General features: G+C 39.0%; 1 protein-coding gene across 7 annotated transcripts in view; it reads left to right on the top strand.

Moving 5' to 3' along the window:
* Window positions 1-16,377, top strand: part of ABLIM2 (actin binding LIM protein family member 2) — a 127,576-nt gene that overhangs the window by 47,359 nt on the left and 63,840 nt on the right. For 6 of the 7 annotated variants that reach the window (XM_053941025.1, XM_053941030.1, XM_053941029.1 and 3 more), the window contains exons 3-5: window positions 492-675; window positions 10,513-10,628; window positions 14,477-14,603. In XM_053941025.1, the coding sequence (XP_053797000.1) occupies window positions 492-675; window positions 10,513-10,628; window positions 14,477-14,603 (427 nt within the window). The remainder of the gene's footprint in view (window positions 1-491; window positions 676-10,512; window positions 10,629-14,476; window positions 14,604-16,377) is intronic. The other variant, XM_053941031.1, reaches the window with a different exon arrangement.

Genomic DNA, 16,377 nt, shown 5'->3' with positions numbered 1-16,377 from the left:
TTTTGAAAATGTGCAGCAGTGCCATGAGCATCAGCCCCCGTGTTTAGAGCCAGCTCTAGTTAACCCTTTTGTGTCTAAGAGGAATATCAAACACCTGTAATCTGTCAGAGATGTTTCTTTGCAACACTGCTGGTTTAGATTTTAAAGATTTATATCCTTTATGCATTTCTTTTAACCTGTTAAATATGTTAGATGTTGTATATGGTAACCCTGAACTTAACCTCTACAGACTTTAACTTTGTACTCACAGCTGCTGCACTGAGGGTTTTACATTACATAAGTCCAGGCTATGAGTGTCCAAAATACATGACTGATGTAATTTACTGTAAGAGTAGTGTCTTTCAGATGCACATCTGCTCTGTGATCATAAGCCCCTATATTGAAGTGCTTAAATACTCCACTGTGAACCATTCAGATCACAGGTGAAAAATCAGCCTAATCTTAGAGCATTTGTTTCTTGCCTTCTGAGTCTGCCTTTTCTCTTTCTGCAGCTTGTGGATGTGACCTGGCTCAAGGAGGATTTTTTGTGAGACAGGGAGACTACATCTGTACTTTGGACTACCAGAGACTCTATGGCACACGATGCTTCAGTTGTGATGAATTCATTGAGGGAGAAGTGGTCTCAGCACTGGGCAAAACCTATCACCCAGACTGTTTTGTGTGTGCTGTCTGCAGGTAGGTTTTCTACATGAAGTTGTGTTTCTGACGCCAGAATGCCCTGAATGCCAGGCATTCAAACCAATGGCCTAGAGATAGGGTTTTTTTTTACTCATTCCTTAAAAAATTGCAGAATTAAAAAGAAAAAAAAATCTGTAATTTTGAGTGCCTCCCTTTTTTCCAAATGTATTTTTCTTTTTTATGTTATCTTATGTGTGAGGTTTTCAAAGTACTTTAGAAACTTCCATTGTCTTCATTGTAAGACATTTTGCCCCAAGTATTGCTTAATTTCTCTGGCGTCTGCTGTTTTGTCATTTGTTGGCTTGAAGTTACAAAGGATTGCAGTGCCAGTGGCTGAGTCCTCAGCAGGCTGCTACTAAAGCCCAGTGTGGTTCAGTGGGATCATTTCCCCCATGGGTCCCAAACTCAGCAATACAAGGGACTGATGTCATTTTGATCTTCATCTTAATCCTCTTGTGTAGAAATAGCACAAACATATCTATTGAAAACTTCATGAAGAAGCTTGAAGTGCACTAAGCCTTCAGAAAACCTTCAAACTGCTGTTTTAGCAGTTTGCATCACATGAAAATGCTGCCATAGTTTCTCTGGCTAAACTTGAGCTTTCAGGAGTACAAGAAAAGCAACCCCACTTTCAAAGGGTTTCAGAGCCCAACGAGGCACTGGTGCAGCACAGTTTAGATGCTCTGTGTGCTGGTGCCTCATGCAGGTGACTGTGCAGTCTCAAACCAGCATGGCCATGTCACTGTGGCTGTCTGCCAGCCCAGCCTGCCCTGCCCCTGGAGCTCAGAAATCCTCCTGTGATGATGCAAGAGCGGGACATCAAATTCCAGAGCAGCTGTGGCTTGTGACAGAATCTTAAATAAAGCAATTGCACAAATAATAATAATAGCTATGATAGAGGGGAGACTCTGAGATAGACAAGCCTTTATTGTATTAAATTCTGTCTAAGTTTTGATGTGTTTAATAGGCAGTTTTTTCTTTTGGATACTTAAATGTGGAGAGTAAAGATAAGAAAAAATCCTAACATCTTTTTCATATTTTATTTTTTCTTTTAATAGTAAAGGAAAATTACTTCAAGTATATCTCATTAATTAACTGCTGGCTGCACATGCTATTGGCCTGCAGCCTGGCAGTATTACAGCTCTTGTAGAGATGAGCAGAGCTATTTTTGGTACCTTTATTCTCAGCACTAGTACCTTCTCATCATTTAAGAGAAATCAAAAAACTGGTTGATTCCATTTTTCTGGCTAAACGTGCCTGTATCCTCATCACACCACTAGAGCTTAGAAGAGATGTATTTAACTGTTATTACTGTACTTAGAAACTACCTACCTTGGGTTTCAGGCCATTGGAAATACCAACTGCTGCTTCATTTAGTCAGTCCTTCAGCTCTGGTTTGGAGTTTGGTGATACAGTTTATTTTGTCTCCCTGAAATTTGGAATAATTTTCCTTGTGACTAAAATATTTAAGTACATAACAATTCAGGTGAGTTAAATTGCAGCACTGGAAATTATTCATATTGCAAATACAGTGTGTGATGAAGATGTGGTAAAGCTTTTAAAAATGAAGTTCCTGACACAGTAATCTATCATATAAAAAAAATAAAATCAGAGATGTTCCCTAACCCTCTGTATAAATAAATAGATGTATTAAATGCTGTTTTGCTGTTTCTAGTAGTTCAGTAGAGAGACCCAGATCTGCTTCTGTTGCTTTTCTTGGAAGGACACACAAATTCATATTGTCTACATCAGAGCCAGCTAATGCCCTGCTGACTAGCAGGATTCAATTAGTGTCTCCCAGGGGGGTTGTAACACTGATTTGTGGTGCAGAGCAGCAGAAGAATCCTGTCATGTATTTATATGCTTTAAATCAGCTTCAATTATCCCTGTCATTGCAAGCCAGACATAACCTGTGTTTTTTATGAGGAAGAGTGTCCTATCTAATCATCAGCATTTATTTTATTGAGCGATATCCTCAGTAAAAATAAGGTTGGTAGGCTGTAAAGACATGTTGTTTAAGCCAAAAGAAAGAACTTGTTTGTTCATTTAAAAAACAGTAATAACAAAATAGGGGGGAAATGGTGTAAAACTCTCTACCTTGATAATTTCCGTGGTGGGAAGAGTCAGGAGAAGCATTTGTGCCCTCATTTTTTACAGATGGGTGGAAACCTTAAGTACTGTGCCAAGGCACACTGTCAGTAGTAGTTAGTGGATGATGCCAACTGCATTTGGCATTACCTTTTACAGACAGACTTTAATGTGGGTGCTGTGTTAGAAATTTAACTCCAGGATGGTGTGAATTAGAGAGGTGGTGACTGCCTGCCAGTGGGGCTGATCCTGCTCTCATGGAAACCAAGTCAGGTTCTTACTGTCTTCAGCACGACAACACTGGCAGCAGAAGGCATTTTGCACTCATGACACATTTCTCCAGAATGATGCAGGATCGTTGAATTTTTTAAAATGAGCACTGCTGCAAGCCCTATTTCTGTAGCTGCTGAAGTAACACTTCTAAACCGTTTCTACATTGCATAGTAAACCAGCAAGTCCTTTTTTTCCCCCCTTATTTTGAGAGAAGATAAGGTTTGAATAGAAACATGTGGGAAGTGTATGGTAGCATCAGTAAGGAAACCTAGCTAGCAGGAGCAGTAGGAAAAAGTCAGCAATCCAAGGCCAGTTGTCTCCTGATATTACTACTGTTGGATGCCACATGGCCCAGTGTCACAGGGAACTGTATTCCTTCTGCACTGCATTTGTAACCTGCTGCCCTCCTCTGTGAAAAAGCTGGAGTGTCAGAAATCCAGCTCATCCTTGGGCATCTCTTGGGAGTCAGATGCTACTGCCCAGGGCTGCCGCAAGCTAAAGAAAAATAAATGAATTAATATTCAGAGAAAAACTGGTAGAAGTACAATATAATGTGCCATCCTAGTTGATTGTTTCTCTCCATCCTGTGTTAAACAAGTGGCTCTTTAAGAAAATCAGGTTTCAGTTGTTTGCTGTGCTGGAGTAAAGATTAAGGGCTTAATCCCTACTTCTTCCAGTGCTGTTCATAGTCTAGTGAAACCTTTTATCTGCTGTGGTGTTTTGTGATGATAATGCCTAAAACCAGGAATGAGTGGAAAAATAACAGCATAGATTGAAAACTGTTGCAGATTAAATGCTTACTCTGAATTCCCAGGAAGTGGCTGAGCAATCTTCTTACAGCTTCATTAATTGGAAGGAGCTGTGTCCTCCAGAGGGCTGCCAAAGACATTTCCTTCAAAAGCTTCATGTGTTTGTAAAAGTGAAATAGAAAGAGGGAGAAAATTGAGGCTGGCTGTAGCAATAGAAGCTTAGTTTTATTAAAATTGTGCACATACTTCTTACATGTGTGTTGTAGTCAGGACAGTTTGGCTCTTATATAAGATGGGAAAGGGCAGGACATTGAGTCTTTCAGAAAGAAATGGGTTGTCATACCTGTGATAATACTCTGAAAATGGAATTTTCAGGAGATGTCTTAGTGTATTAACAAGTCCTATAGATTTAGTAAGCATATATAAGATGTATGGTCTGTCTAATGTAGTACCTAGAGTAGGATTTGTGCTACTTGTGGGCTGTTTGTTCACTGAATATTAAGAAAACTGGGATTTGATTTTATGGGTATTATTGTAATTAGTAAAGTTGGAGGCTTGGTGTTTATGTATCCAGTTGGAGGAGTGCATGTAATAATTACTCCTTTAGTTTCAGTATTCTTGTACATAAAAGTTGGGAAAAAAATGTGGCATGTAAATGATAAAGAGAGGACAATTTGACCCCTAGGTGGAGGGTAGATTAGCACATACATCCTGGATTAATAAGGAAACAGGTTTGTGTTGGCTTTACGGAATTTTTATATTTAAGTTTTTCTGAGCTCAGGAAGTTTTCTTTTAAAACAGCATCTTGACAGAAGCTGAATATGTGCCATGTAGAGGTGAATAGTATGTGGAGGAAAGAGGCAGATACATATTCTTCAAGGGGTTGCCTGCCAAATCTAGCTATAAAACCTCTTTCAACCCATTTGTATTTTTACTGTCTTCAGGAAGGTAATTCACTTTGGCCAGGCAGTTGAATATAAAAAATCAGAAATCTAAAATTATTTTCTTTTTTTTCAGCAGGAGATTGTGTAGTCCTACTGCTAGTTCTAGAAATAACAGAGATCTTTTGTGTATGTATGTCTTAAGAAATTAGGATAATACTGAAAATTAAAAGTTCAAATTCAGTTTTTTCTTAAACATAGCAATCATGACAAACTTTTTGAATATGCTAAACCTTTTTATTTGCTCACTTTTTTTTAGTGCTGCTGAATTTGGAAAGGGTTTGATTTCCACTTAAGCAGTACGTGGTGCTTCTTAAGGCATCTCATGAAGTGATCTTCATCCCACCACCAGTCACCCACTGAACACTGCTAGGTATTGCAGAAACCTAGGGTGCTGAGCTCAAGATTTTGAAATCAGCCTGAGCGTTCTTGGCATTTTGATTCTAAACCAAATATATTTATCAATATGTAGTTCTTCCTGAACAAAGGGATGGTGGTGTGCTGCTCTTCAGGTTTAAGTCTGCGGCTCTTTAGAGGAAGGGTCTGGAGTGCAAGTCCTGTGAGGAGCAGCTGGGGGTACTGGAGTTGTTTATCTGGAGAAAAGGAGGCTCAGGGAGTATTTATTGCTCTCTACAACTGCCTGACAGGGGGTTACAGTGAGCTGGGGGTCAGTTTAATCTCCCAGGCAACCAGCGATAGGACAAGGGGAAATGTCTTTATGTTGTGCCAAGGGAGGTTCAGATTGGATATTAGGAAAAGCTGCTTCACTGAAAAGGGGGTTAAGCATTGGAACAGGGTGCCAAGGGAAGTGATGGGGTCACCATCTCTGGTAGTGTTCACAAAATCAGTAGACATGATGTCTACATGATCACTATGTGATGACATGAGCATGGTGGTGTTTGGTCGAAGATTGGACTTGATGATCTTGGAGGTCTGCTACAACCTTAGTGATTCCAGGATTCTTTGGTTCTACATGGAGCATCCCTATAGCCCTAGAATAATGTAGGATGGAAGGGATTTATGGTGGTCCTGTGGTCCAGCCCCTGGCTTAAAGCAAGTCCAGTTTGAGTAGACAGCTGATGGCATTCCTTTAACATATTTCTGACAGATGCTCTGAACAGTGTGTTCCAGCATTCAACAAGCTCATGGTATTTTTTTTTCCTTATATTGAGTTGGCATTCCCCATGTTCCAGCTTATATCTGCTGCCTCTTGTCCTTTCACTCTTTACCTCTGAGAAGAGCATGGCTCCAATTTTGTGTATGTGTCACCAGGTAGTTTTAGACAGCAACACGATCTCCCCTGGGCAGGTACATCTGCTGCAGCAGCCCCTGCCTGCCCATGTGTCCTGTGCTCATCTTCCTCCAGTAAATCTTGTCCTGAGGAGCCCAAGATGGTGCCTGCTGCAGTCTCCTAAATGATGAGCAGCAGGGAAGATCACATCCCTGGATCTGCTGGCTACACTAATGCCTCCCAGGATGAGGCGGGCCAGTTGCTTTGGGGACATGCTGCTAACTCATGTCCAACATGGTGTCCACTGGGACCCCACATCTTCCTATGCTTTCCAGCTGATTAACCCCTGTGGTGCACTGGTTAATCAGGGTTAACCAGTGGGGTTAATGCAGGGGGTTGTTCCTCACTGCTTGCAGGATTTAGCAATTTTCCTCACTGAAATTTGTGTAGATGGTAGATAGCACTCAATGTCCACTTCATATCATCATTTTAATCCACAGGGATTAATCCCTATGGAGCACCTTAAGGGGTGTGATTGTACCAGGTATGAGTTAGAGCAGAATTTGATCCTACTGGTCCTTAGGTTGCCATCTGACATTACACCTGACCTGGTGTAACTGCAGCCAGCTGCTGAAATGAATAGCTTTGCTCTCTCAACAACCTGACCACAGGCTTCTCTTAATTTTCATATATCAAATTTAGTTGACTGTTCAGCCACAGAGTCAGATCAGCAATTTAAAGAATAGATGGGCATCTATCTGCTCTGAAAAAAAAAAAGAATATTTTCTTTTGTCCTTCCCAGAAAGCTTGAATGATTTGCCCATAGCTGCATAGATTGAGGCATGGTGCAGAGAAAGACCTGACCTTTTGGCATCAGCACACAGTTACTCTGGATTAGACTGATGGTGATTTGATGTCTTACAATATAGTTTTGTTGGTCACCTCCAGATTTTTTTCTGGGTTTGCAAATATTGTAGGCAGGTGGATAAAACAAAATTTGTTGGGAAATGAGTCATAGATGTATTAAAATTCTGCAAGTCATTTGAGAGAGCTGCTTTAAAAATGCTCTTAATTCTCATTTTAAAAATAGATTATCCAACTGTGAAAATCTCACTGAATATTTATTAAAGGATAAGTAGCTAATTAAAACCCTGTCTTGGTTTTTGCAATACCTAGCAGTGTTCAGTGGGTGACTGGTGGTGAGATATCATTGTATTTGAAGGCAGATATGCTGCTCTTAGCCTAAAATTCTATATATAGTCCTGCTCACAACTTAGAGAGCTCAGAAACTGAAACCTTGTTAATTGACTGTTATCACCTTCTGTTGTGCCTTCACTCATACTGGCACTGAAATGCTTGAGCAGAGCTGCTCGTGAAAGGGAGAGGTCAGCTGGTACAGGAAAACTGACAAATATGTTTGGTATGAATTCCCAGTGAACAAGACGGTGAAACAAACTTTGAGACTTATGGGTTTAGCAGACCTGTGAGAGGAGGGAATGTCTGTCTAAACCTTGGGGTGGACAGCTCCAATGAACTTTTCTCTGGGGTTTTTTAGAGCAAGATGTCTTGCATATTTGGTGAACAATAAAGAACCAAAATTGTTGCCCTCTTGCATTGGAATGGAAGGGCATGATGATTAGCTACTGAACTCTTAGAAAATAAACCAAGTACAGTATTTTTATGGGCTAGGAAACCCCCTACATGCCCTCCCATCTAAGGAGGCTCTGTGACTTTCTGTGGTGCCTATGAGCTTTGGCATGTTTGGAGGTGTCATCTGCCTGGTTCTGTCCTTGAGCCATAGGAGGTCAATAATCCTCTTCTTCGCCTCTGTTTTAACTTATTTCCTTTTAGATTGTCTGATTGCTTAGGCAAAGATGAGATGAGCCAAGTCAAAGTGGGCAGTCCCTGCTTCTATATTAGCTTGGTGCATCTGTTTGAGAGGGGCTTCTGAGCTCCACTGGAAGTTCAGCTGGATCTTTATTCGGTATATCCCTGAGTTGGGAAGATGCAATTATAAGATATACCTTACCTCTCCCTACTGCTCCTTATATACTACATACAAGATTGTTCAGTAGTCACAGTCATTTCTTCAGAGCTCCATCTTCTTCACTGCTCACAGCTCCAGCACGTCACCATCCCCAGGATTATTAATGGTGCAAAGCCTGCTGTTCTACTGAGACATCTCATGCGAGCCCAGCTGGGTCATGAGTTGAGCCCAGCCTTGGTTCCCATGGAGACTGTGGCAAAACACAGTTGGAGATGCTGTCCTGTCCAGGGCATGCAGTTGTGCATAGGAATGAAAGATGCCAGGGTGGTTGTTTGATGGTATCAGTGGAGGAGGGTGCTGCTTTTGTGGGGGTTTAATTTGGAGCAGATTACCAGCAGTTATAATAAGTCTGTGTGTATCTGTAAGTCAAGATGAGATGTCTTCCTGAAAACATGCTGGAGATCAGATACAAGTTCTTGTCTCAGTTCTGGAATGGTTGAAATCCCTTGGCTTGTGTCTTTCCAGGTCAATTAGTAGTGCTAAGTTCTAGGCTTGATTTTGTAATATTTCTTTAAAATGAAAACACAATTAAATGGTTTCTTTCACATTTACAGTAGAAAACTAGGACAGCATTTGAATTGTATCACTCCATTTTTGCGACAGTTTTTGGTAAATAATAATTAATTTTTATTATCCATATAGAAGTGTATCACATTTACTAATTTTTATTCAAATATATGTATGTTCATTTGAATAAGCTTTGGGTTGGTCCAGATGACCTTCAGAGGTCCTTTCCAACTTCAACTCTTCTGTGAGTTCATAAAGTTCTTTTATTATTCCATGTATTAGAAGTATCTCTGACTTCAAAAAACATCAAAATCTGTTGCAGACAACAGTTATGACCTAAAAAGGTAGCATTGGGACTTTTTTTGAATATGTAACACAGAAGCTTGCTGCTGCTGCAAGACAGGACAGGTTTGCTTACTGGAGTGCAGCTCCACCACATCCTGCCTGTCACACTAGAGACAGTGTTGTGTTCTGGTTAGGTTATTGAGTAAAATTCATGGTACAAAATCCTCCTTGAAACAGATGGAAATTTAGGCCTCCTGGATCTATACTAACGTGGTGTTGGACCTCATTGTACCAGAGTCATACACAGATCATTGAGTTGGGTCAGAGAGTAAGGCAATATTAAAGGCTATTTCCATAAAGTTTTTTTCCTTATCATAACTTTAGGTAAGTGACAAGGTAGGATGTTTTTTGACTATAAAAACTTGAGAAAGAGGAAAAAAAAAAGTTTATTGCAGAATTCATTATCAGATATCAAAAAAGATAATGATATTTACACTTCATGTGCCCTCATGATTTTTTAAATTATCACCAGTGGTCCAAAATGGATAGCACTTAGCTGGTTTCAAATATATTTTAGTAACATTATATAGAAACAAAGGACAGCATTGCTTCTATTCTTTTTCTAAGTAATAAAAAAAATTTTAATTTAATTGCACTGGGAGCAATTCAAGTGTAGAATAAGTTTCTCTTAGACGGTTTAGGGAGCAAAATAATGTTTCAGTTTAGCACAAAGTATCTGTGTAGCTTTTGTAGTGGAGACAACCTTGCAATTGGTATGAATTTGATAGCATTTGTGGGAGCACGCCATGAGTTTTAATGAAATGTTAATGAAATAAGGTGGTCAGATGGACTTCACCATGAAGCAGAAGGTGTGTGTTGTGTTTGTGCCCCATTAAGCCATATTTTGATAGCTTGGATGGGAATTTAGTTGGACATGAGCTTTGGGTGGCGTGAAATGTGTTTCTAAACCCTCACCATCCTTTGCTGCATATGAAGTGATTTGTCCATCTGGTTTCCTTAGAGGAAAAGCCTCAGTGGTTTCTATGCCCAGACAAGGAAGTGCGCAGCAGAGAGCTTTTGTTTTAAGAACATTGATAAAAAGGAATGATTTAATTAAGTGTAAGGAGAGCTGTTGTTGGCTAGGAAAAACAAATAATGTGGACACTGTGGGTTTTATAACTGGGATAGGTTTTTTCCCTTTGAGAGTTCACTAACATTTGCTTTCTGAACACATATATTAAGAGAAAGACTTTGATGTGATAAAAGTTGTGAGGACAAGTGCTGATTTTTAATGTATAAAAGTCATCGCTTTTGTGCAGCTATTTAACAACATAAAAGCAGCTGCATTTGCCTCTACTTAACTCCCTGTAATGCCAATTTTATTTTCATTCTGTAACTGATCCTGCTAGTGATGAACTCTGGCTGATACTACATTTCTTAGATACACAATAATTTGGACTTGAGTGCTCACTGTGTTTTTGTATCTTCAGATATTATTATTTTTCCTAAGAAGCTGTAACCATCTGCATTTGAAGTTCTATGTTTGATATGCCCCTTTGATACTTAAGCCTCTAAGTGGCTGGAAAACTGAATGAGAACTGGGCAAGCAGAGAAAAAGAAGCCAGACTATAATCAGTTCCTTTATGGAAAGATATTTAATTTTGATAAAGGCATGAGGCAGTAACCAGTTTGCTTTTGTTTTTGCTGTTGTAGGTTGCCTTTCCCTGCGGGTGACCGGGTAACTTTTAATGGGAAGGAATGTATCTGCCAGAAATGTTCCCTGCCCCCTTCCAGCAGCACTGGCTCCTTCCCTGTACAGAACCTGCGAAGTAAGTACGGATTTCAGCTCTTTTCAGCCAGCATTTTCTACTCTTTTCTTAGTCTGCACGGGTTTCAAGAACATAATTTTACACCAGTATGTAAAATTGGAACTTCTACTACTCTGCTGCATAAGAGGTGTCATGAAATTCGAGGTAGCCATGTGAAAAAGTATAGGGTGGTTTTTCAAGAAAGTCTGATATTAAAAAGAAACACAGATGGTGCCATTATAGGATTAACAATACATTAAACCTCTCAAAGATTTGATTAAAATGGGCTAAATCAAATTATCTGGAGAAAAACATAATATAGATGCTAATATTTTTGAGGATTTAGTCCAGTCCATCTGAAATAAAAGCCAATGTGAGACTTAATGATTTTTAAGTGTTCCAGTATTGCTTTAGAAAATATCAGTGGCAGGACTGCATGGCTAAATACTACACAGCAAGGGGTTTATGTGTGAAGTGTCAGTGGAGGGCATTCACCTTGACCTCAGACTGTTGTGCACTATCAGAAGATACTAACACTATGGGAAAGAAATGTGGTCTTTTCACACCAACTCCTTTGCAGTAGATCATAGAGAGAGGTGATGTTGCTCTGAACTCTGTTCCTCTGCTGTTTTGCTCATAAAGTGCTGCCGTGCTTTAGGAGTCCACCACTACCTTTATGTAATTAAACAGCAGTAGCAATTCAATTAAACAGAAAAGACAGAACAATTTTTAATGACTGTTACATCAAGCTGGATTCAGCATGGCTGAGGAAGGGCCCCATGGATTCCTCATCTTCTGTGTAAGGAATCTAGCCCACTTCTGGGAGAAAGCTCTCCTTTTTCTCTCTTTTCTTTTTTCCCCCACATTTCTTCACAGAAGTTTTCACCATCTCATTTCTACAGTTCATCAGCAACAGCTGCTGTGTGAATGCTCTGTGAGATGCTCTATTGATTCCTCTTGCTAATGCCGTTCTCTTTTGGGGATAGGTTGGCCCTCTCTGTTAGGTGTTTTCTCATGTCACTTATGCCATAGATGGATCCTCCTTGGCCATCTTTGCTGTCTCCTTATCATATGTGAAAAGTGCCTTTGACTGTAATGGACATTATTTGCCTGGTTGAGTACTGACAGAACAAGTTCATTTGATTATCTGTGATACAGAATCCTTTAATATATTTACATTCCCTTTCTCTGTGCACACGCACACTGTGGAGAGTTTTTCTTCTCATTGCACTTCCTCAGCTCTCCTGGGTCACTGCACTGAGCCTTCCCAGAGCACAGATACCTGCAAACATCAGCAAGCCACTTGCCTCAGAGGGATACAGCACTGGGAGCAAGCACGTCTCTGTGGCAAAACCTGACCCTGGAAAATAAAAGTTTACCTTTTTCTCCACATTGTGTAGAGCAGTGAATGGTGTATCTCCTGGGAAGAGCTTTCTTGGAAAAAGACCTTCATGCTTTAAACAAGCAACTCTTGTTAGTAGTGCACAAAAACATGACCTCAGGCAAACTTTTTCAAGGAAGGACTAGTACATTGACCACTGTTACATTGGGTTTGTTCCTGTCTCAGAACTGTCTGCTGTGTACCATGTGTGCTGTTCCCCAGCCTATTTATCTCGGCAGCGCTTTCAGAACATATCTTGGGGGCTCATTGAGCTCCCAACATCACTGCCCTCTCTGACAAGTCCTTCTGTATTCATCCTCCCCTTTTGCTTCTAACCTCCTTCATGCATTCCATTTGGAAGAAATGAAGAATGTAAAATACTTGCTTTCTGCCTGAGTCCTTGAATTTTTTGTTATATAAGTACCTACCTCTCTGTTTTGTTTTGTTTTATAAAACAATAGCTCTGAAAACCTCTTGTGACAGTGTTGATTTTGAGAGAGTACTCAAGGAAGAATATTAACATGTAGCAGCAAATTGATGTGTTCTGCAGAGTTATTGCTTGAAATTAGTTGAGTCACCAAAGGATGCTGCATCCAAGATGGGAAGACAAGGACATGTATCAGTAGGCACTGTTGGCATAGCAACCACAATATTTGTTTGTAATTATCTGGCACTTTACAGAGAAAACAGCAGTTGGGAATAAAAAAAAGTAGCTCACAAAATCCTGCATTTCTGCCCACCCAAGCTTAAACCAGCTGAAAGGTGAATGACATTTGAGCACATGATGTTGTGTTCAGTTTGTGAAATAAACCCTCAAGCAGTCGGATTAAATTAGATTTCCAGATGAATCCCCAGTACAGGGGAGATCACAAACAAATTTCTGATTGCAGTTGAACAACAGATACTGTAGAATACTGCAGGGACTAAAACCAGGCACACACCCAAATGTTCTTTATTATTAGCAAAACTCAAATGTTCTGATTTGCAGTGCACATGCTTTTGTGCTAGGCTTGTTTCCAGGTATTGGAAACAAGAGGGTAACATTAAAGAGACACATTATTGCTCCCTCAATACATTCCAAATCCACTAAAGGAAAATACAAACTATACTTTATCACTGTGTGCTCAGAAGTGAAACATTTACAGTTTCACTTACTGTCTCATTAGGGTCATGTAACCAGTGAAATACAGTCTTAAATCAGAAGTTTTTAAGAGGACTGTTTAAATGTTTTAATGAGATCCTAGGTTGAGAGTTCTTTCTTAATAACTAGATAAATCTTTCTAATGCATTTGCCTAGCTTTGTGTTCCATGTAAGACATTGCTATGGGTTTGTTTTCTCTCCTGGCATTTCTGAATGATTCAGTGTCTTTCAGGTTTTGTCTTTTCTCTAGAAAATTGTTGATATACTTGAAGAATTCCTAAAAATACTATGTATTTTTCCACATGAGATGGAAGATATGTTATGGAGGATTAGAAGGATTACTGAAATATTGCTACTAGAATCAATTTATCACTGGCATTTATCCCCTTTTTCCCCACATATTCTGACTATTTTAACATTTATTAAGAAAATCATCCATAGACAGGAAATCTGTAGAATGAAGAGTGAGTGATGGACCTTATAGAGTATTAGAGGGTTCATTTGGGATATAGAGAACCAGATCCAAATCCCATGTCTACGTAGTATCTCTGAAGAGGGCAGAAACTGATTGTAGGTTTGGCTTTTGCTAGCTTAGTCAAAATCTTCCATTGTTAAAAAGAAAGACAACCAAACCCCCAGACAGTCTTGTTCTCAGTTACTCTTTCTGGGAAGCATAACTAGTTTACCTACAGCCTGTTAAACCAACATGGACTAACCTTTGTTACCAGTTATTGCATGTTTTACATGTATTGTTTCTTAGCACATCTTGGAGCTTTGTGTAAGTGAATTTTTATAGAGAATAAATACATAGACAGCCATCACTTTCATTTCATACTGAAATGTCACTAATGCCTCTTAAGTATTGGTGTGTTTTTCCTGGTTACAGGGCATTTCATACCAGAATTTCAGCTTGAATTTTTTTCATGATTGCAAAAAGAATTTTGAAATAAGTAGAGCTTGCAGATCCAAATTCAAAGGCTAATATGAAGAATCAGTTGATTCTTTTACTCTTTGTGTTTTTTATTTATTTTATCAGGCTGATTTGTGATGCTTGAAAAATTAATCAGCAAAACTTCATTTTCTTAAATGCAGTGTAAATGACTTAAAGCCTAATTCACTAGGAAACTGAAATCATCAGCTTTTTTCTTTGAATGATGCATGTTTTTTAGTTATTTCAGAGCTTTCTAAGGGCAGCAACACTTGCAATCCATCACTGAGCAGTGGAGTGAGCAGTGGAGCCCTCGTGAGCTATTACTGGGACACTGATGGATCCTTGTACTGCTGCAACCAACTGCTGCATGACCAACTAAAGAAAATGATTCATTAATTTGTTTTTTTCTCTTGCAGATTGTGGGGGTTGTGGTTCAGAAATAAAAAATGGTCAGTCCTTGGTCGCCTTGGACAAACACTGGCATTTGGGCTGTTTTAAGTGCAATACATGTGGCAAGCTACTGAATGCAGAGTATATCAGCAAGTAAGTAAAGGAGTATTTTGACCTTTTTAAAGCATTCTTCTAATGCCAAATAATTTATCATTTCATACCCTTTATTATATATATATATATATATATATATATATGTTCAAAAATATATAAGATATTAGGTATTATTGTCTAAATTATTATCTAAACCGTATTTTAAAAATGAAATGGAGAAAAATAGAAGTCACATTTTTCCATTTACCTGGAATGGGACTTGACAAAGCAGCTATGCTACAGAGAGGCAACAGGTGGAATATGTTTTCAAGACCAAATGTATGCCCTTAGTTACCTATGGTTTTGCTCTCTGTGATGCTGTAATGTAAACAAGCAGGTACTGTTCTTTCTAGATGTATTACATAAGAAGAAATGTTAGCCAGAAGTTCATTAAGGATGCACATACCATGCTTTTGTGCTGCTCCAGACCCTCATGCTGTCAGATTTGGACTGAATGTGATGGCAGCACTGAGAAACAGCACAAAGCACACACAGAGACCACATCCCATGTCAACACTTTCATCTGGCCAGTGATATGCAGGCCTTTCACTGGCCAAGGCTCTGGGATTCATTTCTGCTTCAGAGAAGTGTGTTATGCTGAAATTTTCTTAAGCAGCAAAATAACTCAGTCGCCAGCGCCCAGAGATGATGGAGTTTCAGAGCCTGTCCCCCACTGACTTTAAACAATTCTTTGGATTTCGATTAACACAAGTACAACATTTAATTTCACAGCCTGCATTGGAGAGCAATATTTATTAAAAGGGTGTTCTTAAATAAGATTTTTTTAATTGTCTCAATGTTGGGCTAGTCTGCTGTATTTTAGTACATTGCTTTTTTTGCTTGTTATTGAATATAACCCCCCTGTAAATTGTAAAGATATAATTATTGCAAAATCGTCTTTTTAAAAAGCCTAAATGCCAAATAAAATAACTCAAGAGAAGAAACATCCTGTCTTTAATTAATTCAATTAATTATTGTGATAACTTCTAGATTAGCCTCTAAGAAATCCAACTTCCATGCTATAAAATTAATTTCTATGTTTCTCCAGGGAACTGTCTGATAAAATTATGCCTCTGCTAATAAAACATGGGCTGTTTTAGTATAATAAACAAAACATATTTAACTATGTTTAACTTGAACTTTGAAACATGAGAAGAGTCTCCAGTTTCTTCTTAGAGCATTTTGTTTTCATTCATCAGTTTAATGGTCTACATGTGCAATTTAGTAAAATTGTAAAATGTAAAACTAACAGGTTCTTGTCAGGGCAATAGTCCAAATGTTCTAGTTTTGACTCTTTAAAATAAAAGCTGAGACTCCACGTTTATTTTTTCATATTTCTAAATTGTGTCTTAACTCACTGGTGGTGGTGAAATAGCTGCTTACATCATGCATGAACACACTGCTGCTCAGGCTGAATTCTTGTTGTCATTGCTGGCATCTGTGGAGCACATTCCCAAGTTGTTTGGTCCATGACTGTCTTTAAGCAAGTCCAGTCAAGAGTGTCAGTAGATTTAAATGTTTACCAAAACTTGGTTTACAGACAAGATATTTGAGAAATTACTCTCTGCAGTCTCAGCTAAAGGATTAGGTAATGCATATATCGGATATACATCAATGGCATGAATTAGATGATGAGGGGAAGAGTAATATGTAGAAGTAGCTGTCTTTCCACAGAGGAAGAAACTCATGAAAGAATTTAATGGGTAACATGATTAAAAAGGTGGTGTGAGGGTCTCAGACCACCTGAGTCTTATTGCAAGTGTTATTACAAGGT

Source organism: Vidua chalybeata, chromosome 4 (assembly GCF_026979565.1).
Source record: "Vidua chalybeata isolate OUT-0048 chromosome 4, bVidCha1 merged haplotype, whole genome shotgun sequence".
Taxonomy (NCBI): domain Eukaryota; kingdom Metazoa; phylum Chordata; class Aves; order Passeriformes; family Viduidae; genus Vidua; species Vidua chalybeata.
Note: the sequence above shows the minus strand (reverse complement) of the source record. Positions and strands in the feature narration are given on the sequence as shown.